This window comes from Saccopteryx leptura, chromosome 4 (assembly GCF_036850995.1).
Source record: "Saccopteryx leptura isolate mSacLep1 chromosome 4, mSacLep1_pri_phased_curated, whole genome shotgun sequence".
Lineage (NCBI taxonomy): Eukaryota > Metazoa > Chordata > Mammalia > Chiroptera > Emballonuridae > Saccopteryx > Saccopteryx leptura.
The window spans coordinates 142,964,550-142,988,950 of NC_089506.1; the positions used below are offsets into that span (position 1 = coordinate 142,964,550).

A 24,401-nucleotide genomic window follows, 5' to 3' on the forward strand; every position below is an offset into this window, starting at 1 on the left:
CCAGGTTATATTTTAGACTCCTAGACCTATTTAAGTATCAAGTTTGTTCAAGTAGAATTTATACCAGATTCTTCATAAATCAAAAATAAACCCAAATTTAAAGACAGTAATTGATTGTTGCTGTATATTCTAGTTGTAGTTAATGCTGAGAAGTAGGTTTTTCACTTTCTAAGAGCCCAAAATTCGCATAGTCGTAAGTTGGAAGGTAAATGCTGAGAAAGTTGGGTTGTTCACTCTAACAGAGAACAGAAACTGTTGAATATTTTAATCTCTAAAAGGATTTTTATCAACTATTTTGGGAATAATGCTTGTTCTTACAAGGGCAAGAAGTCAATTATTAGTCTGGATTACTACTAAAAGGAAATTAGAGAAACGCTGTCGACATGACAATATATATATACTCCTGTCAGTAACTGAAGGGGGCAGGCTGGGAAAAAGCTAAACCAGCTTGCAGTTTTACATTATTCATTGTTCCCTGAGTAAGATTAGCAAGAAAATCACAGACAATGTTGGTGAGCCATGTCCTTTTACACCACTTTTTATTTTTGTTATTATTTTGTAATTTGAGAACATTTTTTTAACTTGAGAAAGCCTAACATCTTTTTCTTTATGACCGTGAAATCTTTACAGCATTCTGTTGAAATGGAATCTTATTTTTATGACTCATCAACAAAATCAATAGAACCAACTTGATTTATAACAGACTTTACTAGGTTGTTCTGTTTAAATAAAAAGAAGTACGAGAATGGAAGTTCTAGGATCTTCCAGGACAGCGTATCCATAAAAAGGTTTATCAGTGCTCCTGTAGTTTTTCTGGAAATTCTTAATGTTTTTAAGAACACAAGTTTCTCAAATTAAATTTAAAATGTATACTAGAATGGAATAAATAATAGCCAAGACAGTAAATACTATAGATAGAATTTAAATCTGTCCAAAGTAAATCTAAAATTCCAAATTCTGCAAAGGTGAATATGTTTCATAAGATACATATGTTCTTAAAGGAAGATAGTTTTGCTGTTTTCTTAATGTTTGTGGTTCCTATATTCAAAGTTCATGGTTCTATAAGTATTAAAAGTTTTATTATTTTAATTAGTTTTCTAAAATATATTTGTTTTCCTCCCATTCAGTGGTTTTGTTTTTCTTCGACTTATCTGTCCTGCCATCCTGAATCCACGGATGTTTAATATCATCTCAGGTAATTATGTTTTTTTTTTTAATTTAAAAAAAATTTTTTTTTTCTATTTATTCATTTTAGAGAGGAGAGGGGGAGAGAGAGAGAGAGAGAGAGAGAGAGAGAGAGGAGAGACAGAGAGAGAGAAGGGGGGGAGGAGCTGGGAGCATCAACTCCCATATGTGCCTTGACCAGGCAAGCCCAGGGTTTCGAACCAGCGACCTCAGCATTTCCAGGTCGACACTTTATCCACTGCGCCACCACAGGTCAGGCAATTATGTTTTGATAAATTTAAAAATTAGAATAAGCCTGATCAGGCAGTGGCACAGTGGATAGAGCATCAGACTGGGACGTGGAGGACCCAGGTTCGAAACCCCAAGGGTCGCCAGTTTGAGCAAGCCCCCTCCACCCCCCGGTCAAGGCACATATGAGAAAGCAATCAGTGAACTAAGGTGCCGCAACGAAGATTTGATGCTTCTCATCTCCTTTCCTGTCTGTCTGTCCCTCTCTGTCTGTCACCAAATAAATAGGATAAAACTTAATTCTATTGGTAAGGTTGCACATTTTTTCCTTTTATGTTTGGTTTTCTTAAATACCCAATTATGTATGAGACTTGGTATATAAAATACTCCATGGTACCCTTCCTTTTCTTTTTCCTTCCTTCTGCTACTTCACCTTTTCTTGCCATTTTGCTCTTCCCTTTCTTTCCCATCTAATATCTGAAGCCTGAGATGGCATTACTGACCACTTTTATTTTCCATCTCTACCTGTGATTCAAACTTAATATGACTATTTCCTATCTGTTTCCTGGTTTTTTCAGGTTGGGAAGAAAAACTTTCTGTGAGCTACAGTTGCAGTAGTGCTCTATGAATAATTAAAAAGAAAGTGGCTCTTTAAGAGATTAGAGATTTTCCTGTAGAGATTTCTTGTCACCAGTTATATCATATAATGTTAATCAGCCATTTTAAACTCTGATAAGCCAGACTCAGCAATGACTTTCAGATGTTGTAGGTGATATTTGTGACTATGAATGTAATAATGATCTGTTATTAAAAAAGCCTGTGGTGGCCCAGTGGATAAAGCGTTGACCTGGAATGCTGAGGTCGCTGGTTCAAAACCTCAGGGCTTGCCTGGTCAAGACACATACAAGAAGCAAGTATGAGTTGATGCTTCCCTACCTTCTCTCTCTCCCTAAAATCAATCAATAAAATTGAAAAAGTTAAAAGAAGGACCTGAACCATTTTTAGCTTAATAATTTGAAGCTCAAAGTTGTATTAAAAATATTTAGTAATATCTTAATTTTTATCTTTATAGCCATCTCATCTCTGTCATTGTCTTCCGTTGCTTCTAAAATGGCTGAATCTATGTTCTATTAAAAATTAAGGGTTTAGAATTCTTTTGGAAAGATTTGAGTGTTGGCCTCTGAACCACTAGTCAATACTATTGATAGTGTAACAGCTTAAGCTACAAAGAGCACAATTTAGATTTTTTTGGGTTTAAGTGAAAGGAGGGGAGATACTGAGACAGTATCCCCACATGCACCCCAACTGGTATCCACCCAGCAACCCCCAACCAGGGCTGATGTTCAAATCAACTGAGCTATCCTCAGCACCCAGGCCAACTCGAACCAATCTAGCCACTGGCTGCGGGAGGAGAAGATGGAGAGAAGGGGCAGGGGAGAACAGCTGGCCGCTTTTCTTGTGTGCCCTGACTGGGAGTTGAACCCAGGATGTCCATATGTCAGGCCAACACTTATCACTGAGCCAACCGGCCAGGCCCATGTTAAATAATTCTTGTTTCAGGGCTTATATTTATTTAATAGCCACACATACTTTTCATTTATATCCTACAATCTGTATTAAGCCCTGTTTCCTGACTAATCTTTTATTTTAAAAGCTTATTAAATTGCTATGTTCTTTTCTTAAAAATAGAGGAGAGGTCCTAGTCTTTATTTTTGTTATTGAGCTTTAAAATGAATTATTTGGCCCTGGCTGGGTGGTTCAGTGGATCAAGCATTAGCCCGGTGTACCAGAGTTGTGGGTTCAATCCTCAGCTAGGGCATTTTTGAGAAGCAAGCTATGTGTACACAACTAAATGGAATAACTAAGTGAAACTAGTTGATTGTCTCTTACTCTCCCTTCTCCTATTCCTCTCCTATCCTCTTCTCTCAAATCAATGGAAAAATTAAAAAATAAATAGTGAAGTATTTGTAGTCAGTGGAGATTTGGAGCAGAGAATTGATCAGGTTGCAAATTGCTAACCTGAGTAGGTTGATACTAGCTTTGTAAATTGTCACAGAGTGTACAGAGTGACAGTTTGTTTCTAGTGATAAGCTCAAGCTTGAGGTGTTGTGGTACACTGACCACCACTGGGGAATTGCTGAGTCTGGTAGCACCCTTTCCCCGAAACTAAAAGCACTGATAAGCATGTTCAGTATTCTCCCTTTTATCAAGTTCTTTTGAATTATACAGGTTACACATTAAAAAAAAAACCCAAAACACTTTCTGAATGGGAGAACATTAGTATTTTCAACAGTAAAGAATATTAAAGTCTAAGATTGTAATGGTTTTATCTGGAAGTACTTTTGGAGTTGGCCTCATCAGCTCTTCCCAATTCTTACAGATTCCCCATCTCCTATTGCTGCAAGAACACTGATCTTAGTGGCTAAGTCTGTGCAGAACTTAGCAAATCTTGTGGAATTTGGAGCTAAGGTAAAAATGTTTTGATTCTTTAAAGTATCTATGAATGAAACTTCGATAAAATTATAAAATACAGCTTAAGTAAATTTATAACATTTCTTAAAAAAACTTGTTTTGGTTGGTATGTTGATATATTTTTAATATTTAGATTTTACATTTTAATAATGGAATTTTAAAAACTAGTTCTAGCCATTATAGAAATCTATTTACCATTTCCAATACACTCATATCTCCCACTTTTAAATATAAAAACCAGCCAGCCTATGTTTAAATACACTCAAATCCATTTTTAAAAATTTATTTCACAGTAAACATTCATTGTGAATTTTAAAACTTGGATGGGCTTTTTAAACACTCATGTGGGATCCTACAACCTAAGAACTGTTAATATTTGGGTAGGGATCATATTGTTACCTGCTTCTGTCAATTTGTAACAACTTCATTTAACTGTCTTTTTGTTCTTAATGATTATTTACTATGCTGTCATGTATATAGATGTTAAGTAGTTCTCTTGGATATTTACATGGCTTCTGATTTGCCCCTATTATCAATATTGTTGTAACAAGTGTCCTTATATATACTTCCTCTAAAATGTATCCAGTTATTTCCTTAAAGTAACTCTGGAATAAACTAAGACTTTTTGCTCCCCATAGCCTCATGAAAGATAGGCATGATGTAACTTTTTATATTTCATTGCTGTTAGAGAAACTGAATAATTTTTTCATGTCTCTCTTTGGAATTAACAAGTGACGTCTTGAGCAGCATCTCCTTAATGAGTTTCTTACTGATTTGAAGAGAACTTATATTAAAACCAAACTACCCTTTCCTATTTGACACCATTTTTAAATAGGCTTAAGATTTTAATATGAGGAGCAGTTTCGATGTATGCTTAGCTTTTGAATGTATCTGAGCCCCAAGATAGGTCTAGGTCATCTGTTTTCCTAGGCACTCCTTACCACACTGTAGTTGAATGCCCTGTCTGCTATATTCCGACCAGTGTGAGCCCGTGTTTGTCTTAGTGCTTGGGAAATAATCGTTTCTCAGTAATTATTTGAATGAATTACAGTATAAGCAGTTTGTGTCTGCTAGGCTGTGTGTTCTACTTTGTGCTCATTCCAGAATATATATTCTTCCATTAAAATAGTCCAGTTCCTTAGTATAGCTGTTTGCTTATATGAGAATAAAAATATTGTCACTATATGATTCTTGTGAACATTTATTACTAATGGACAGATGTATAAGGATTCTTGCTACATGTAAATTTTTGTTATATACACTGCTCACAAAAACTAGGGGATATTTTATCACTTCATATTCATTTTGAAATATCCCTAATTTTTGTGAGCAGTATACATCAGATCAGTGTTTTTGATGCATCTAGTAAGCTTTTTATTTTTATATTTATAGGAGCCCTATATGGAAGGTGTCAATCCTTTCATCAAAAGTAACAAACATCGTATGATCATGTTTTTAGATGAACTTGGGGTATGTATACAAATTTTTCAAGTACTTTGACACCTATAGGTATAGCTGAGTAAACTTATTTTAGCAATAACTTTTAGATTTTCTATCCAGAACTAAAAAGAGCTATACATATTTTTGTTTACCTTCTTAAAGAAATTCTTTAACTAGTTTTATTCTTACACTGAATTTATTCTTACTGTAAATGGTTTACACACCAGGCATACACGATTGGGGCTTTTCAGTTTGTGTTATTTTCTAATTTCTGTGTTTGTATTTCATTATTCTGTTAGCCACCTAACTACTGGGACATTCTTTGGCTGCCTTAGCTACTTTTTTGCTTCTGTTGTGAGGAATTTGAAACAAGATGAATGACCTACAATTCTGATCATTTTCACTAAGTAAATGGACCAGAGAATGTGTGTTCCTGTGGCTTTCTAAGAATGAAATACATGGATTTGCTGTTAACACTTTAGTCAGTGGGAATATCTATGCCTTACTTGGGACTTTATAAAAGTGATTATGAAATTAAGAATAGAGAGTTTTAAAGAAAATAAAATTTCTAAGGCCCTAGATTCCTTAGTAAAATTTATTTTAGTTATACATGTTCAGATACTGACTTAATTTAAAACAAATATATTAGCAGTTCAGTTCATAAAGATATATAGAAACCAACAAATATATTAGCAGTTCAGTTCATAAATATATATAGAAACCAACAAATATATTAGCAGTTCAGTTCATAAATATATATAGAAACCAGAAGGGGAACAGATATGGACTTGAAACAGGTGTATGGCATTAGGGAGGACTAGGGTAAGAGATTGAGGTGCTTGTGTTCTGCTTTAACGCATTCAAATTCAGTTAACAGAAACAGGCCCCACCTCACTGTGCAGTCTAACCTATCAGGTCTGCCTGTGGACCCCTACTTGGCAACCTCAGGCATGAAAAAACACTGTAAGAAGTTACTTACAGCATAGCTTCATATTTATAATGAAATAGAGAAATAAAGGAGCAAATACTGTGTCTATTTTCTTTCCACATGTTAAACTTCTGAGACATTTTAAAGATAGAAATATTTCTAATGTCTAAAAGATATGGTTGGACAGTGATTGGAAAACATTTTTACATGTTTAAGGAGCTGTGTGGAAAACTGCTTACCAATATTTAAGTCTAGTTTGTTTTATCCTAAGCCATATTCCTAGGTTTTCAGATTCATGGTTGGGATTCCATTTTCCATATTGTCATAAATGTCTACAGTATATCTTTCTCTATCACTTTCCTAGTAATGACACATGTAATCTAGCTTTTCAAAATGCTTGGAACCCTGCTATTCTAACACTCTTCCCAGCCTCCTCATATTCTTCTGTTCCTTTACTAGCTGTAGAAATCAGATTTAACTTTCAAGACTCCCCTCAGATATCTTCAGAAAGGCTTTGCTGAGCCCTGAACCTGAATTTCTTTTCATTTGCTTCCAAAGTATCCTCTACATGTCATGTATATAATTAATTCTGTTACTATGAGTTTACTTTGGTTATGTCTACTACACTATAAGCTCTCTGAAGGCAAATACTAGTGCCCTTTTCTATAATCCTCATTCACTGAACAAATAAGTGAATGAGTCATTTAATAAGAAAGAATGAATTATGTTCTAATTGTTTCTTTATACTGTATTTAGGAATGTTTAGCAAATACCATCACCATTCTGAAGCCCAAGTTAAATTTTATTCTAAAGGCTCAAAATAGCATCAGTATTAGTGCTAATAATAACTATCAACTTCTGATATAGACCATTACTTTATGAGCCCTAGCTGAAGTACCATAAACATCACTATCATTTCCATATATTTCTAAGTATTTGGGGAATAACTCAGAGATAATTAATTATATATAGGCCTGACAGGTTCTCATCCCATTTTTATAATGTAGCTCTTATATATGCTGATAAATTTTGACAAACTACAGTATTAATATAATGAAATTCAATCTGAAAGAATGGAGGAATTTTAAGTTTAATCCACATTAACAATCAGTACTTAACATTGTTTGGCATGTGTTCCAGATTTTTTAAAAAAAAACAAAAAACAACTCTTACAAAGTTTAGGAAACCTGTTTATTTAGAATAGCAACAATAACACACAATGTTCTGTAATGCTGTGTAGGAAACACAATGTTCTGTAATGCTGTGTAGGAAACTCAACTTTGGTATTTGATGTGAATACCAAAGTCACAAAATCAGATCAGTTTATTAGAATTAGCACTGAATATTACATATAACTTCTGAATACAGTGTGTCCGTAAAGTCATGGTGCACTTTTGACCGGTCACAGGAAAGCAACAAAAGATGATAGAAATGTGAAATCTGCACCAAATAAAAGGAAAACTCTCCCAGTTTCATACCTATTCAGTGCAGTTCAATGTGGGCTCATGCAGATTTTTTAGGGCTCCTTAGGTAGCTATCCCGTATAGCCTCTACAGACTTGTCACTGACTGATGGCCTACCAGAACAGGGTTTCTCCACCAAACTGCCGGTTTCCTTCCACTGCTTATCCCACCGAGTAATGTTATTCCTATGTGGTGGTGCTTCGTTATAAACGCGCCAATATTCATGTTGCACTTTTGTCACGGATTCAAATTTAGCGAGCCACAGAACACACTGAACTTTCCTCTGTACTGTCCACATCTCGACTTGCATGGCCGTGGGCTGCTCCGCTGTATACACAGTGTTACGTCATAATCTGTGCATGCGCACATGCTGCCACATCATCCTACAGAAACTGGGAGGGTTTTCCTTTTATTTGGTGCAGATTTCACATTTCTATCGTCTTTTGTTGCTTTCCTGTGACCGGTCAAAAGTGCACCATGACTTTACAGACCACACTGTATATTTTGAGAATATGTGTTAAAAATTCTATTATAACCAATATCTTTTCAGAAGAGAATTTAAGAGTTATATTTCTAAATGCAGCTTTATGATTCCTTTTAAGAATGTTCCTGAACTTCCAGACACTACAGAGCATTCTAGAACTGACCTGACACGTGATTTAGCAGCATTGCATGAGATTTGTGTGGCCCATTCAGATGAACTGCGAACACTCAGTAATGAGCGTGGTGCACAGCAGGTAGGTTTTAGCACGTTCTCCTTAACAGTGATGTTTTATTAGCATTTAAAAATCTCAGAGTAAGTAGCTGAATTATGGTCAGCATTTTTATAAGTTATATTACATTTTAAAGAATGAACCATAATCCATAAGATCTCAGCAGACAGGAATAAGCTCAACCTAAGATTATATATTTTTGATACTGCAGCAATAGTCAAATCTTGCTCTTGAATCTAAATTAATGTTAACTTGACTGAAAAGTGATGTTCATATACTTCAGTGGCATGTGTGAAAATGGCATATGAACTAGTAAGTCAACAGTAATTGGCTTTTACTTTTGTCTCACACAAAGTACATGGCCAAGTGACTCACAAACTGTCAGAAAAATGAGAATTATTCAGGAAGCTTAATAAAAATACTTCAAGCGCTAGTACAGAAGTTCTAGAGTGTGACGTTAGAAATAGCCATTTCTAATGGCTCTTCCTGGGTAGCCTCACTACACTGGCCAGCCAACCATTTGGCAGGGAGGGATCTCATAGCAGAGATTCAAAGACTGACTTTTCTTCAACTTGATATTCCAAAGTTAAGTTTAAGATAATGATTTGGCTCATTAAGGTTCTTAATCACTTTAGAAACTTAGTGTACTATGGGCCTACTTATGTGCCTATGGCACGTATGATGTCTCCTTGCTACACTGGGGCTAGTTTATAGTACTTGCTATACATGCTAAAATTCTTACTGTAGAGTTTGGGCCAATGTAAAGTGTTCACTAGACTCTAAGCTGTTTGCCCTTGCTTATTAGGTTTAAGATGTGTGTATCGTTTATAATGAGAAATCTGTTTTCTTGCCTAAGTCTATACAAGAATTTCTGGTCACTTTGGTGTAAAAAAAATTCTATTTTAACACTATGACCAAAACTATTCAATCCTTTGGAAGCTTTCACAATTTTGTTTTCAGTAGAATGGTACTATTATGGCTTTTTTCAAGTCCACATCTCCATCCCTGACTGAGCTTTCATTTACTAATTTTCGTATCATTTTTTTCTTGTCTAGCATGTACTGAAAAAGCTTCTGGCTATAACAGAACTGCTTCAACAAAAACAAAACCAGTATACAAAAACCAATGACATCAGGTAGCAGTCTTCACCCAAGTGTTCTGCATGGATTCAGCATGCCCACCACTGTAATTTCACATCAGTATGTCTCCTTTGCTCTTGCCAAAAAATAGCACACCTTTCCACATTCCAGTGATGTGTGAGCTATGCAAAGAAAACTCTAGATTCTGCTGGTGAGTGTGCCAGCAGCTCTGTAAGCTATCTGTGCAGGATATTGCACTTTTCCACATATGGAATCCATCTTTATCAGCCTCTGAGCCTTGGTGTGCAGATCACCTTTCATACAGCAGAATGCTATGACTCTAGCTTGAACTTTAAGAATGTATTTTCAATACATCCAATTGCCAAAGTTTTGCTGTCTTGGAAACAGAACTATGAAATCAACTGACAAAAAGCATTCTCTATCAACAATCGAGTATAACTGGATTGCAGACTGTTCTGTTAACTTCTTCCTCGTATTAGGAATATGACCATTTGACTGTTCAATGACTATTATTTGTATTTACAGTTTCCAGAGTTTGCCATCATAATAGGAACAATCTTTGCTGTATACTTTTTAAAAATACTGTGCTATTTCTCTTGCTGGAATTGTTAAAAGAAAATATATAGAATGGATGGATCTTCTCATCAGCTTTATTTTTTAAACATGCCACTTATTTGTTCAAACTGTCAAAGATTGTATTTAGATCTCAATGCTTTTTTAAAATGTTTACAACAGTAAATATTTTGAATTCAATAAATACTATTGGTCATTGTACTGATCAATGCATGTTACCCATTCATCCATTTTATAGATTACCAATTTCTTTTGTATTTTTAAGAAAACATAGAATGCTTTTTGTTCAAAGTATTCATTAATTCCAAGTTGATTTTTTATAATTTTTTCAGTCACTTAAAAGTTATTCAGCTTTGAACTTCTGACTACTTGTATCTGCTAGGTATTTAGTTTGTATAGTTTTATTTGCTTCTGTATGTGTATTTTTGTGAAGTATTCAAAAGAGTTAAGTTAAAATAAAACCAAGGGATATAAAATAATCAATTACTTCTGTCTAAATACAGGTAAGCATTTAATTTCATTTTCTTCCTCATTTACAGACAGTTCAAACTGTACAGGGAGGAGAATGGAAGGTGTATAAAAAGAGCAACGGCATATCAAAATGGGGAGACAGGAGCTAAGCGACACAAACTGCTCACAAAACTTTATGAAGTGATAAAAAAATCCCCATTTTTGTGAGCAGTATATTAGGAAAAGCATTTCGAATAGCAAATAAAGTTTTCTTTTAAACTTACTCATTTTGGAGAGGGGGCAGGAACATGAAGCACCAATTCCCATATGTGCCTTAACTAGGCAAGCCGGGGGTTTCAAACTGACAACCTCAGTGTTCCAGGTTATGCTTTATCCACTGCACCACCAGAGGTCAGGCCCGACAGTAAATCAATTTTTTAAAGGCCTCTATCCCAAGAGCAACAATTTGTCAATCAGAGGGATAGAATAAAGTGTTAATGTAGGAAGTTTCTGGGGAAGATTTCTGTGGAGCAGCTAGCACTGGTGTAGTATAAACATAGTTGAACTGTGGAAGCTAAAAACTGAACATACCCTGTACTTCTTTTTCAAGCAATTCCAGTTTCCCTTTCTGTACCATATTACTGTACCATATTACTTTCCTCTTTTCCATCCCTTGTGCTTTTTTCACTCAACAACCATAATAGTATCCAACTTGGTGTCCTTCCTTTGTGTCACAGGATAGAGGACAGACCTGGAAGGGGTATAAATTAGTGACATCTCTGAAATACCTATTTTGACAATATTTAGAAAGGTCTAAAACCCTAGTGTTAGGCAATTTGGTTCTCTCCCTGTAATCACACTTCAGTCTCCAGCAGTACTGACCTATCATATGTCATTCCTCAGTCTGAAATGCTTTTCCCTCTTCGGCCTTTTACTTCTTTAAAAAACAAAACTTAAAATATGTTTGTGTCTTAAGCTATAATACAGGGGTCCCCAAACTTTTTACACAGGGGGCCAGTTCACTATCCCTCAGACCGTTGGAGGGCTGGACTATAAAAAAAAAAACTGAACAAATCTCTATGCACACTGCACATATCTTATTTTAAAGTAAAAAAAACAAAACGGGAATACAATATTTAAAATAAAGAATAAACCTGACCAGGCAGTGGCGCAGTGGATAGAGCGTCGGACTGGGATGCAGAGGACCCAGGTTCGAGACCCCGAGATCGCCAGCTTGAGCGCGGGCTCATCTGGTTTGAGGAAAAGCCCACCAGCTTGAACCCAAGGTCGCTGGCTCCAGCAAGGGGTTACTCTGTCTGCTGAAGGCCCGCGGTCAAGGCACATATGAGAAAGCAATCAATGAACAACTAAGGTGTTGCAACGCGCAATGAAAAACTAATGATTGATGCTTCTCATCTGTCTCCGTTCCTGTCTGTCCCTGACTCACTCTCTGTCTCTGTAAAAAAAAAAAAAAAAAAATAATTAAAATAAAGAACAAGTAAATTTAAATCAACAAACTGACCAGTATTTCAATGGGAACTATGGGCCTGCTTTTGGCTAATGAGATGGTCAATGTCTGGTTCCGTATTTGTTACTGCTAGCCCTGACGCATGCATCCCGCGTCACCAGAAGTAGTACTGCACGTGAGCGATGCCACGCTTTGCGGCGCCGCCACATACAGTACTCCAGGAGCATAGGATGTGGATGCATCCTGTACTCCTCTCACTGACCACCAATGAAAGAGGTGCCCCTTCCGGAAGTGCGGTGGAGGCCGGATAAGTGGCCTCAGGCCGAATGTGACCCGCGGGCTGTAGTTTGGGGACCCCTGCTATACTAGGAAACCGTTCTTTACTTTTGCATTCCTTACAGTAACTAGCTAGTCAATCATGAAATAAAACGTCTACATTGGGGCTTGGATAAAAAAATTTGAGATAAAATGTGGCCTTTGCTCTGACGCCAGGTTTAGTGACCTAAAAGAAACAAGGTAATCTCTGAACAGCTTCCAATTGTCTCTAGCCCCACAGCACTGGTACTTAACCTGAACTAGAAGAGGATCAATATAGGCTTCTTCCACTCCATACTTCCTGAGTTTTATTCCTCTTACTCAATGAGAAGGACACTAAAAATAAATCAGAAAAACTCTACCTAAAATGTTATTTTTTTAGAGAATACACATATAGTAAACACTGCCCTCAAATACTAAGATGTTATCAGAACAGTACCTAGACTCCAATGGAAAGTGCGACAAGGGATGCAATTACAGTGAAGAGGGTGTATCCATATAAAAGACCCAGGGCAGCTGAGTTTCTCAGAATGCCTCCCAACCAGTTTTCCAGAGAAAAATATGACATCTATAATTTGGTTCCAACTTAGAAACTGAGTAAGATTACAGTTAATAAACAAATGTTATAATGGCCAACATTTATTGAACAGTTAGTATATAAAGGCGTTCTAATTAATCCTGTGAGCAGTCAGCATTATTTTCCTCATTTTCACCTTGGGAAACGGGCACAGAGAGCGTTAGTAATTTGCCCAAAGTGTAATCATGATCCACACTAAAGCCATTTGGTGCCCCAGTCTGTGCATTTAATATTTTTATATCCACTCCTTTCTTTTAATTAATTTAATCTGAAAATTTTCTAATGAAATATACATATAGATTCACTCAGGTAATCTACCAGGTTAATTATAAAACTGAACATATGATTTGCTACCACCTCCTTTACTTTTAGCAACTTAAGGTTTTTATCTGGACAGCTATTAAAGACTGCCTGTTTGATTGCTTTCTTTGTTAAAAAAAAACCATTAAGAAATGTTTGCAGTTAACTAATTGAGGAAACAAATATTCCTGGTTGACAAGCTTTCAGTACTATGAAACAGTTGAATTACATTCCATAGTTCAGTAAGTAGTAACATACAAATAGCTAAGTATATCAGGATGGCAGCTGAGAAGCCATATATAAACATTTCTAGAGGGCAAAAAGCATTTCCTAGCATGTTTAAAGCAGACTACTACATCTTGTTTTTCTTGGTGCCTTTTTTCAAAACAGATGTTTGCTTATTGCCTTTCGTTTAAAACAAGAGGCAAATAAATTACAGCTTTATTTTGGCTACTATAGAGACTAATTTGATATGAATCAGGTGCTATTCTGGGTCCTCTGAAGATGTTTTATTTCACATGAAGGCTACCCTGAAAATAAGGAACTTCCAAGTAAATAGTTTACTATATTTTGATGCTTTCACATTATTTCATTTTAAATGCCAGATCATCGTTGATTTGTAGGCATTGACAAATCAATTGTAAATAGTCAGAGCGAATCTACCAGGTCATCATCAGTCCATTCTTCCTAAGAAGGAAAAAAGATGTAGTAAGGATAACATTCTACTTAACCGTAACCAGCACTGTTGACCTTCTTGCCTCCCTTTAGGAAAATGTTCTCCTTTTCCTATGCGGAATACATAAAATAGATAAACCAGGAAAATCTGTAGATTTTTAATCATATAGTAAATATGGCATGGTCTCACCAGACATTCCAATGTCAGGAACAAAGGTTATAGTAATAATCTTTTGCCTCTGATTATTTATTTATACCTGACTTGCCAGGTATAATTCTTTTTAAAGGTAGGAGAAGAATCCTTGGAGAATAAGAAATAGAGCAAAATTTTTTAGGATGTATGTCTATCCCTGCTGCTTTTTATGACCATAGGATTCTTCATAAAGTAACTATTATACTGCTTCAAAGAGACTAAGAAAGATGTGAGAGAAATTCCTGTAATTAATAGACAATATACATGAAGGATACAAAAAAAAAAAATGAAGGCTTTCAAAACCACCCTCCACACATACATCGTGTGTGTGTGTGTGTGTGTGTTAGTGCTTTCACTCTGGGAGTAATAAAATCCTGAGTAGCAGAATGCATAGTAATAACATTGACCTTTGGAGAACATACCTCCTCCTGTTTGGATTTCTTTGAGACATAATCATCATCTTCATAGCCTTTCCTCTTCTTCCTATAATTAGGTAACCATCAATAATCTAACAACTGGCAACATAACTATAAACTAGCAAGGCTATATGAAATACTATGTATCTACCGATGAACAAAGTCTTAGATACATGGAAAGAGAGAAAGAATTAGGAAGATGAAATCTTTCAAATTAATCTTTAAATTTAATGTAATTCTAATTAAAATCATAATAAAAATTTTCATGGAACTCGGTAAATCTAAACTAACTCTGACCTGAGAAAGATTATGCAAAAATAGCAAAAGGAATCTGAAAAACATGCAAGTCCGGGGCCCATGTACCAATTCTCATCCAAACACTATTTGGAAAGACTATGGTAATTAAAAGTGTGGTATTCACAAAGAGTTTTAATAGATTTAAATGACTAGAGCAGATAGTTTAAAAAAAAAAAAACTATGTAGGAATTTAATAAGTAGAAAAAGTTATGAAATATTAAAAAAACAGCTGCTACAACAGGTTATTTATTTTAAAAAAAAGATTGTTACCTCAGACCATTCATAAACAATTCTAAATGTTTTTAATAGCTAAAAAGGCAAAATAGATTAATTTACATTAAAAGGCAGAAGTATAAAAGCATAAAGCAAATGACAAATTTCCTTATATATCACAGTGACAAAAAATGGAAAAATATAGATGTCTAATATATTAAAGATGAGTATGAGTATATAAAATATAGAACTACAAACCAAAATAACAACAAAAAATGGGCAAGGGTTTTAAGTAGCAATACAGAATGAGAAATACAAAATGACTGTTAAGAACATCACAGTCATAGGGGAAATGCCAAAATACTGGTCTGCTTTTCACCCAGATGGGCAAAAGTTAAATACTGATACTATTAAATGTTGTACAATATGTATGAAAAGAAGAAACTTTATTTCATACACAAATGCAGAGACAAGGCTGGCAAAAGTAAACCACCTCTGAGGACGAGATTGGGATTTGGGTTTTGGTCAAAGAGAACTCTGTTTTACCTGTATTGACTGACTTTAATAATGATGGTATAGTTATTACTTGTGTAATAAAAAGATAAAAGAATTTTAAAGGCCAAGAAAATATTTTATTCTAAAGTAGTGCTTTTCAGTTGCTCTATTAACCATTTTTAGTGTGCGGTAAGTACAGAAACTGACTGTGAGAAGCTTTCACAGAAAGTTGGTAAGTTATGACTGCCCAATCAAATAAAAACTGAAACTTACATGGCTTTTTTGTTCATTTTTCTAGTAATGTTATATTTTACAAAAGTATAGGTTTGTAATGAATCCAGTCCTGTTCAGTTTAAGAAGCACCATTCAGATACAAATAGATATGCAAAATTTGCTGGGCACAGTACAAAGTGTATAGTAATTTCACTAAGATGTAAACTGGCAACTAAGAATTTTGGGTTATGGTCCATTCAGTCACCTAGCTAGAAAGGTAGGATTAATAGTAGTAGTTTGTGGTCTAATGCAGGGGTTGAAAACTTTTTCATTGAAGGGCTAGATAGCCTGCAGCGCAGCCAGGACCAAACCCAGCATGTACAGGTTTCCCTATGGATACAGACCTATGATAAAGTTTAATTTCTAAGTTAGGCACAGTAACAGATGAACAATAATAGCTAGTAAACATAATATACTCTAGTAAGTTCTGTGGTCTCTCAAATTATTGTACAGTATATACAGCATGGATATGCCAGACAAAGGGATGATTCATCCCAGCTGAGACAGCAGGATGTCACAAGATTTCATCACACTACTCAGAATGATGCACAATTTAAAATTTATGAATTTTTTATTTTTGGAATTTTCCATTTAATATTATTGGACAGTTGACAAAAATTGAAAAGCAAAACTACGGACTGGGAGCAGGAGGACTACTATACTTTCATTCAAGTTAACATCCTTCTCTAACCACTCCTTCATTCTTGTCAGTTACCAATGAAACCCAGGAATGAAATCCTCCAATTTTATGTTCTGTGCTAAGCCATGGTTTGCAGTTTTACCATTCCTATTACAGGCCCAGATTGCCAACTGTTTAAACTCCTAAATGATTAGGTTTAAGTAAATCCTTCAATTTGCAAAGCATCAAGATCCTGAATATGGTGATTTACACATTCAGCCTACAAATCAATAAGAGACATTATGGACGTTCTTTATGGCTGCAAAAAATAAAACTAAGACAAATCTAGCAGCACATCTTCATATTGATTCCGCCTTCAATATAATGTTCACCACTGCAAAGAAAATATGCCAAGTTTCCCTAGAGTAGCTAACAGAAATAAATCTGGAACAGTACACCTGTTCCATAGATGAGATCTCAGACCACAAAGAATCCAAAAATTAAAAGGGCAAAAAGAAATTCAGGGATTCCCATATCAAAACTACTTACGTAATTACATTAAGTGCAAGCTCAGCAGAGTGACATCTCTCCAACTTCTGTTTCAGAACAGCAACTTCTTCAGGTCTGGGTGGTTCATACTTTTTTACCAAGTTTCTCATGCCTATGTGGATATAAAAAATGACTCAGATAAAAGGGAGTTGAGTATTTTCCCATCTTTGTAAAGAACAACATAAAACACTTGAAATGATGTGGTTCTTTCAGGATTTGTATTCACAGTGAACACTATACTTCTAGCTCAAGTAGTATCAGCTATCTGCTGCTTAGCCCATATCATGTATTACATTAAGATAAGCACCCTCTATAGCAGGAGTCGGGAACCTTTTTGGCTGAGAGAGCCATGAACGCCACATATATAAAATGTAATTCCATGAGAGCCATACAATATGTTTTAACACTAAATACAAGTAAATGTGTACATTTTATGTAAGACCAACACTTTTAAAGTACAATAAGTCTCTGAATTCTTTTTAATAACATTGTTATGCTGTTGCTAACCAATGATGAATAAAGTACTTCTTACCATTAATGCGACTTCTGGTGCTGCATGGTTTTGCTGATGGCTTTGTAATCTGGTTGATATGTGCTGAGGTTAAGCTTCATGCAGGTGTTGAGACTTCCACCAGTTAAACGTGATCGTAAGTTGGTCTTAACCTTCTTTAGATGTGAGAAAGACCGCTCACATGCATACGTAGAGCCAAACATTGTCAGTACAGCAATACTCACAGGCTGCAGTGTGTATGTGACGGGAAGCTAGTTCCAAGTTTTGACAATCAGCTGGTCCGCGGGTTGAAGTTTTTTCATTATTCCCCACTTGTGTTTGCTCGCCAACTCTGCTTGCTGTCGTGCAAGTCTTTCCAAATCTTCATTCAGTGACTTGACCTTATTCACCCACATGTTTGAGGACTTCAGTTCAGCAGTTTGTAGCTCAAAAATCTCTGACAGAGACACCGGGGATGTAACTCAGGTCGGCGCTGTCCACGCCACACTCGTGTGGATGAGTGATGAATTTAAAAAGACTAGCGCACTCACGAAATTCTCCAAAGCGCACTTTGAATGACTGCAGATTAGATGTGAAGCCCGCTATCTGCTGGAGATCAAGGTGTTGAGCAGGGTCACTAGCTGTGCATACATCTTTAAATTCTCCCAGTTTTTCAAACTGTAGTAAACGACCTGTTTCAATGTTGGCGATGAAGAGTTCCAGCTTGTTTTCAAATGCAAACACTGCTTGTTGAAGGGATAAGACTGTATTTCCAACGCCTTGCATTTTCACATTGAGCTGGTTCAGATGTTCAGTGATGTCCACAGATAGTAGAACTTCAGGAGCCACTCAGTGTTAGCTAACTCAGGATGCTGGATGTTTTTCATTTCAAGAAAAGTCCAGATTTTGCTCAGACAAACCGCAAAACAGCTGAGCACCTTCCCTCTTGACAACCAATGCACATTGCTGTGCAGAAGCAGACCAGGATAATTATTCCCAACTTCATCCAGCAGTGTTTTAAACTGGCGATCATTTAAAGCTCAGGCAACAATAAAGTTGACCAACGAAATGACCAGTGACATCACCTCACCAAGCTGCTTGCCACACATCTGATCACAAAGTGCCTCCTGATGTAGAAGGCAGTGAAAACTTAGGATGGGTCTCTTTTCATGTTCATGAAGAAGCGCTATGAATCCTGTTTTTCCCCACCGTGCACGGAGCACCATCAGTACACACTGAAATAAGTTTATCCATTGGTAGATTGTTTTCTTTAGTGAACTCAGTGAAAGACTTGAATAAATCCTCCCCTCTTGTTGTCTCTTTCATAGGCAAAACAGCAAGACTTTCTTCACGTAGTGTGTCACCAACAGCATACCTTGCAATCATACTGAACTGGGATATATGGCTTATGTCTGTTGACTCATTCAAAGTGAGAGAAAAGAATGGTGCTGCATTTATGTCCTTCACTTGTGTTGCCTCAATTTGATTTGCCATCATGATGGTACGATCGTGAACAGTTCTTGCCAACAGAGGCATGTCTTTTATTCATTTGGTTATCTGGTCTTTATCCGAAAAATCATCAAAAAGTTCATTGGCAACATCAAGCATGAATGTTTTGGCATACTCCCCATCTGTGAATGACTTTCCATTTCTCACAACTGCTAAAGCACCAGCCAAGCTAGCCGAATTCCAGTCACCTTGTTGGGTCCCAACACGGAGTTGCTGCTGACTAGCTTGCACTCTGCACAGTAGCTCTTGACATGCTTTCTTCCTGCTGTTCCCCACTGGATATTTCAATGTAAATGTAGTATGGTGTATGTTGAAGTGCCATTTTATATTTCACTGTTTCATCGATGCAATTTTATCATTGCATATTAGACTCACTGCAGAACCTGCTTTCTCCACAAAGGTGAATTCCTCTGTCCATTCCTGCTGAAAAGTACGATACTCCTCATCTTTTTTTCTTTTAGCCATCTTCATTGTCAAAAGGGTTTCTGCAATTAGCTAGCTGACTACTTGATTAAAAGGAGGGAAGTTTAGTTCCTGACCTTACAACGACCCGTGTACGTTACGCATTATCCAATAAAAATTTGGTGTTGTCCCGGAGGACAGCTGTGATTGGCTCCAGCCACCCGCAACCATGAACATAAGCGGTAGGAAATGAATGGATTGTAATACATGAGAATGTTTTATACTTTTAATGTTATTATTTTTTTTATTAAAGATTTGTCTGCGATCCAGATGCAGCCATCAAAAGAGCCACATCTGGCTCGCGAGCCATAGGTTCCCGACCCCTGCTCTATAGTCTAGTATTTTCTTCAAATCCTACTGTGGTCACTTACCCCTGCATGACTTAGTCAACGTGCTTTGTTCCTTGCCACCAACCATGTTCATAGCATTCTATCCTATTCAGGGGTCCCCAAACTTTTTACACAGAGGGCCTGTTCACTGTCCCTCAGACCGTTGGAGGGGCACCACATACAGTGCTCCTCTCACTGACCACCAATGAAAGAGGTGCCCCTTCCAGAAGTGTGGTGGGGGCCGGATAAATGGCCTCAGGGGGCTGCATGCGGCCCGTGGGCTGTAGTTTGGGGACGCCTGCAGATGGTGGGTCAAGAGTGTACTTCTTGTTGACAAAAGACACCAGTATTACATAACATGCAATAAAGGGAGGAAGCTTACTAAAAATACATCAATTGATGATCTTTTGCTTTACTAACATACAGAACCTATTCAATGAAATATCACCAAGAAAACAAAAATGTCCTTTTTAGGCCAAAAACAAGACTGTCAGTGACTTAGAAACATCATCTACCTGAATTGTTCATTATTCAATGACAATAAGCCAAAGAATATAAATCTCAAGACTTATCAGGGGAATGATGATAAATCCAGGGCTTAATATTAGCCAGCCACATGCTCCAAATGGGGGACTGTATGCTAACTTGTTTCATAACACAAATAAAGCAATGTTTTCAACAGAATTAATACTTGTGACTCAATACCCTTAGGACAGTATCTGTGTTCTGAAAAATTATAAATAACATACCTTAGTATCATTAAAGCTCTTGAGGTTTTTTTTAAGAGCTATTATTTCATATTAAAATAAGTAAAGTTAATGTACTGAGAAGAAATCAGTAATAAAACTGGCAGTTATAAAAGGATTACTGTGGGTTATATTGAAGGTCCCTTCTACCTACTAAATTCCACGATCCTAATTAACAATAGCCAAACCACAATTAGCTTTGGAAGTGAACCCTCTAGTGGTGTAACTGAACACCTTCAGGTTTATGATTTATAAATCACAAATCCATCGTTCTCAATAGAAAGGGAGGAAGCCCTCAGGATCATTTCAAACAGATATCAAGAAATAATGCTTTGATATCCTGAAGCATCTTAAATTTTAAAGCATAAAAATCACTCCCATTTACTAACTACCATCTAAGATCAAAGATCTTCAACCTCACATTTTACTGGTTTATTCAGCATTTAATTATAATTAACAAGGATATTGGCACAATTTGGGTGACAAATACAATTGACTTTTAATCCTAAAGAATAGCCAAATAGCCCTGAGCTTTCAATGTGATGGCCAAGAATGAAGACTAGAGAGGACTGGCTAATACTCTCCTCAACCCCTAAAACAGGGTTACTCAACATAAGCAGTATTGATAGTTTGGGCTGATAATTCTGTTGTAAGAGGCCGTATTAGTTTTCTGAGGCTATTATTAAAAAATTACTACAAACTTATTAGTAAGGCTTAAGACAACAGGAATATATTCTCTTAGTTCTGAAGCCCAGGTATCTAAAATCAATTTCACTGGGCTACAATCAAAATGTTGCCAGGATCACACTTTCCCGGAGGCCCTAGTAGAAAATCCATTCATTCTCTTTTCCAGCTTCTGGTGGCTGCCTGCATCCTTTGGCTTGAGGCCATAAACTAATTTTCAAGGAAGCATCTTCAAATCTCTCTCTGCTATCTTCACAATGCCTTATCTGTGTCAAATCTTCCTCTCTGTCTTTCTCTAACAAGGACTCCCATGATTGCATTTCAGCCCTATCTGGATTTATCACATCTGAAAAAAAACTTTTTTTCTCCCATATATGTTAAGATTTATAGGTTTCAGGGATTAGTACAGTACATGGCTATCTTCCGGGGAGCCATTTATCAGCTTGCCAAGGGGGTATACTGTGAATTTTAACATGTTTAGCAGCATTCTTACTTATACCCATTGGATGCTATTAGCAGCCACTACCACACCTCAAGTTATGACAGCCAAAAATGTCTCCAGATATTGCAAAAATCGCACCCAGTTGAGAAAGTTTTTATAATAACAAAATGACTAGCAAATGACACGTTAACAAGTTAAAGCTGATTTATCTACAAAACAGAAGTTAGAAATTTAAATATTACCTTTAAATCAAGTTCCCTTTAGATCTTTTCAGTGCCTATCATATATTTGTAGAAACTTTAGAATAACTTGTTTTGAAACTCAACCCTTTCTGAATCTGATTATATTTTTACTTTCTTAAGTTCTATATGTATAAAAACTGTTTTTTACATATACCTTTCTATTTGTTTCCCACCATTACATCCTTCATGCCTCAAAGATTATAATTCAATGAAAGTAAATATACTGCTCACAAAAATGAGGGGATATTTTATAGCTTCATATTCATTTTAAAATATCCCCTCATTTTTGTGAGCAGTATATAAACAACATCTGTTACCTCAATTTAAATATCAAGATGATATTTTACAAAGTAGCTCTGTTATATAGAATATTTTGTAAGGTGTTCTTTTACTTACTTTTCATTATATCTAGTAATTGTGACAAGCAAGTTCTATTCTCTTTCAGCATCAGACTTTCTGATAAATAACTGGCAAAAAAGGAAAAAAGTTTTAATCTATTTGGATTCATTATAGCATCTTGAGAAAACCTGAGAAGTTATTTTCCTCCATATTTAATTCATCATCAAGGTCAACTTTCAAATTAATTTACAAAGTATTACAAAACAATAATTTGGACTCCACAAAACTATTATTAAACTAATTATTAAAATGTTTAATATTCAAAGTTTCATTCAATTTCAGAGGTAAGAAAATAACAATAGCAACAATCATTACTTTTAATGTTAAGTGTTTAGTATATCAACATTATGAGTCCGAACCTCATTTTACAGATGAAGAGTCTGAGTAGCAGGAACAGACAGGTCATGACCATGTAACTTGCACAAAGTCATATGGCAAACAGGTCACAGCTGGAACTTGGCATTACTAAGGATTATCTCTCTTCTCAATACCAAGTTCATGTTAATTATAGTTGTTGTTCTTGGGTCTAATAGCTACTAAAACCAGTAAGAATATCACCCCTTGCTTTACAAGTCTATTATACCTTTTTTGCATCATGTCCAAATCAAAAATTTTAATACTTTTTCATATGGCTACGAAGCCCAGTTATTCATTTTTCTCAGAACCAATGACAGTATATGAAGCTAATTTTTTATTTAACTATTTGCTCTGAGGTTTTATGTATCTAAACTTGATATATAATTGATCATAAGCCCAAGTGAACAGATTTTCAAGGCATAAGTAGTATTTCAAATGTGAATACCTTGAAATTAAGTTTACTCTTGGATGAAATAAAATTGCAAAAATAAGAAAGCCATAAATTCAGTGAAAAAGAAGAAAACCCAGAACTAACTGTAGAATATCCTATAAGTTGTAATCTAAAGCATTATCCAGAATATGACAACAGCACAGGGCTGTCCCTTTTTGAAACCAATTAATAATATAAAAGCAATACAACTCGCTTCGTTCAGGATGGTAGACTAGGTAGACATTGTGCTTGCCTTCTCTCATGACCATATAAAAATTACAACAAAATTATAAAACCATCACAGAAAACCATCTGAAGACTAGCTGAACAGAATTCCTGTGAGGACAGAAAGAAGCCATGCCAAGACTAGTAAAAGGAACAGAGATGCAAAATGGGCTGGTCCATCACCCAGGGGGTGGTAATTAAGAATTAGAAGGGAGGCTTCTGGCCAAAATGGAGGCATAGGGAAACATGGTATTTGCATCCTCCCACAACCATAACAAAATTATAATTAGAGACCACCCACCATTGAGAACTACCTGAAATCTAGCTGAATGTATGTCTTAAAACTAAGAATACAAAGAAGAAGCCAGGTTGAGACTGGTGGGAGGGGAGGAGATACAGAACAGGCTGGTCCCATACCCACATGTAGTGATTAAAAATTGGGAAGGATATCTTGGCTGTGGAGGTCCTCTCTGAGAAGAAAGGAATCCCAGCCCACACCAGGATCTGAGGCCAGGGTTCTAGTGTGGGGAAGAGAAGGCCCATAACTTCTGGCTGTGAAAACCAGTGAAGACTGTGGTTCAGTAAGATGAAGGGCTGCTGAAGTCTCAGGTGACCCTGTTTTTTTTTTTTAATTAAAGATATTATTCATTTTAGAGAGAAGAAGAGAAGGAAGAAGAGGGAGGGAGAGAGAGGGAGAGGGATGGAAGAAGAGGGAGAGAGAGAGAGAGGGAGAGAGAGAGAAAGAAGGGGGGAGGAGCAGGAAGCACCAACTCCCATATGTACCTTTACCAGGAGAGCCAGGGTTTTGAACCAGCAACCTCAGCGTTCCAGGTTGGTGCCCAGGCAATCCTTTTAAAGGGCCTGAGCATGAACTTACATGGACTGACTCATTCTGACTCCCAGCACTCTGACAACAGCTCAAAAGGCACTTAGGACATTCAAGGAGGTACTGAATTGTCTGGCTCTGGGATGAGGGACTAGAGGAGCAGCTTTCACCCAAAGTGCTGGCAAAGGTCATTGTTCCTTTGTTGAGCCCTCTCCCTGCAGATGCAGACAGGCACCATATCTAAGTCTCCATCAACCTAACAGTGCTTGCCCCAACCTGGAAATTTCCTGAGACTTTGTCCCACAACTGTCCTGTCTT

General features: G+C 36.4%; 2 protein-coding genes across 6 annotated transcripts in view; one reads left to right on the forward strand and one right to left on the reverse strand.

Annotated features, from left to right (window-relative positions):
* RASA1 (RAS p21 protein activator 1) overlaps positions 1 to 11,647 on the forward strand; it is a 122,503-nt gene extending 110,856 nt beyond the window's left edge. The window contains exons 21-25 of the mRNA XM_066381795.1: positions 1,128 to 1,195; positions 3,794 to 3,882; positions 5,278 to 5,355; positions 8,319 to 8,453; positions 9,485 to 11,647. Of these exons, the coding sequence (XP_066237892.1) occupies positions 1,128 to 1,195; positions 3,794 to 3,882; positions 5,278 to 5,355; positions 8,319 to 8,453; positions 9,485 to 9,568 (454 nt within the window). The 3' untranslated portion in view covers positions 9,569 to 11,647. The remainder of the gene's footprint in view (positions 1 to 1,127; positions 1,196 to 3,793; positions 3,883 to 5,277; positions 5,356 to 8,318; positions 8,454 to 9,484) is intronic.
* CCNH (cyclin H) overlaps positions 1 to 24,401 on the reverse strand; it is a 71,536-nt gene that overhangs the window by 28,219 nt on the left and 18,916 nt on the right. For 3 of the 5 annotated variants that reach the window (XM_066381800.1, XM_066381801.1, XM_066381796.1), the window contains exons 6-8: positions 22,243 to 22,313; positions 16,943 to 17,054; positions 14,503 to 14,563 (exon numbers count right to left, since the gene is read on the reverse strand). In XM_066381800.1, coding sequence (XP_066237897.1) covers positions 14,503 to 14,563; positions 16,943 to 17,054; positions 22,243 to 22,313 — 244 coding nt within the window. Of the gene's footprint in view, positions 1 to 10,998; positions 13,900 to 14,502; positions 14,564 to 16,942; positions 17,055 to 22,242; positions 22,314 to 24,401 lie in introns of those variants that run through there. The other 2 variants (XM_066381799.1, XM_066381798.1) reach the window with 2 other exon arrangements.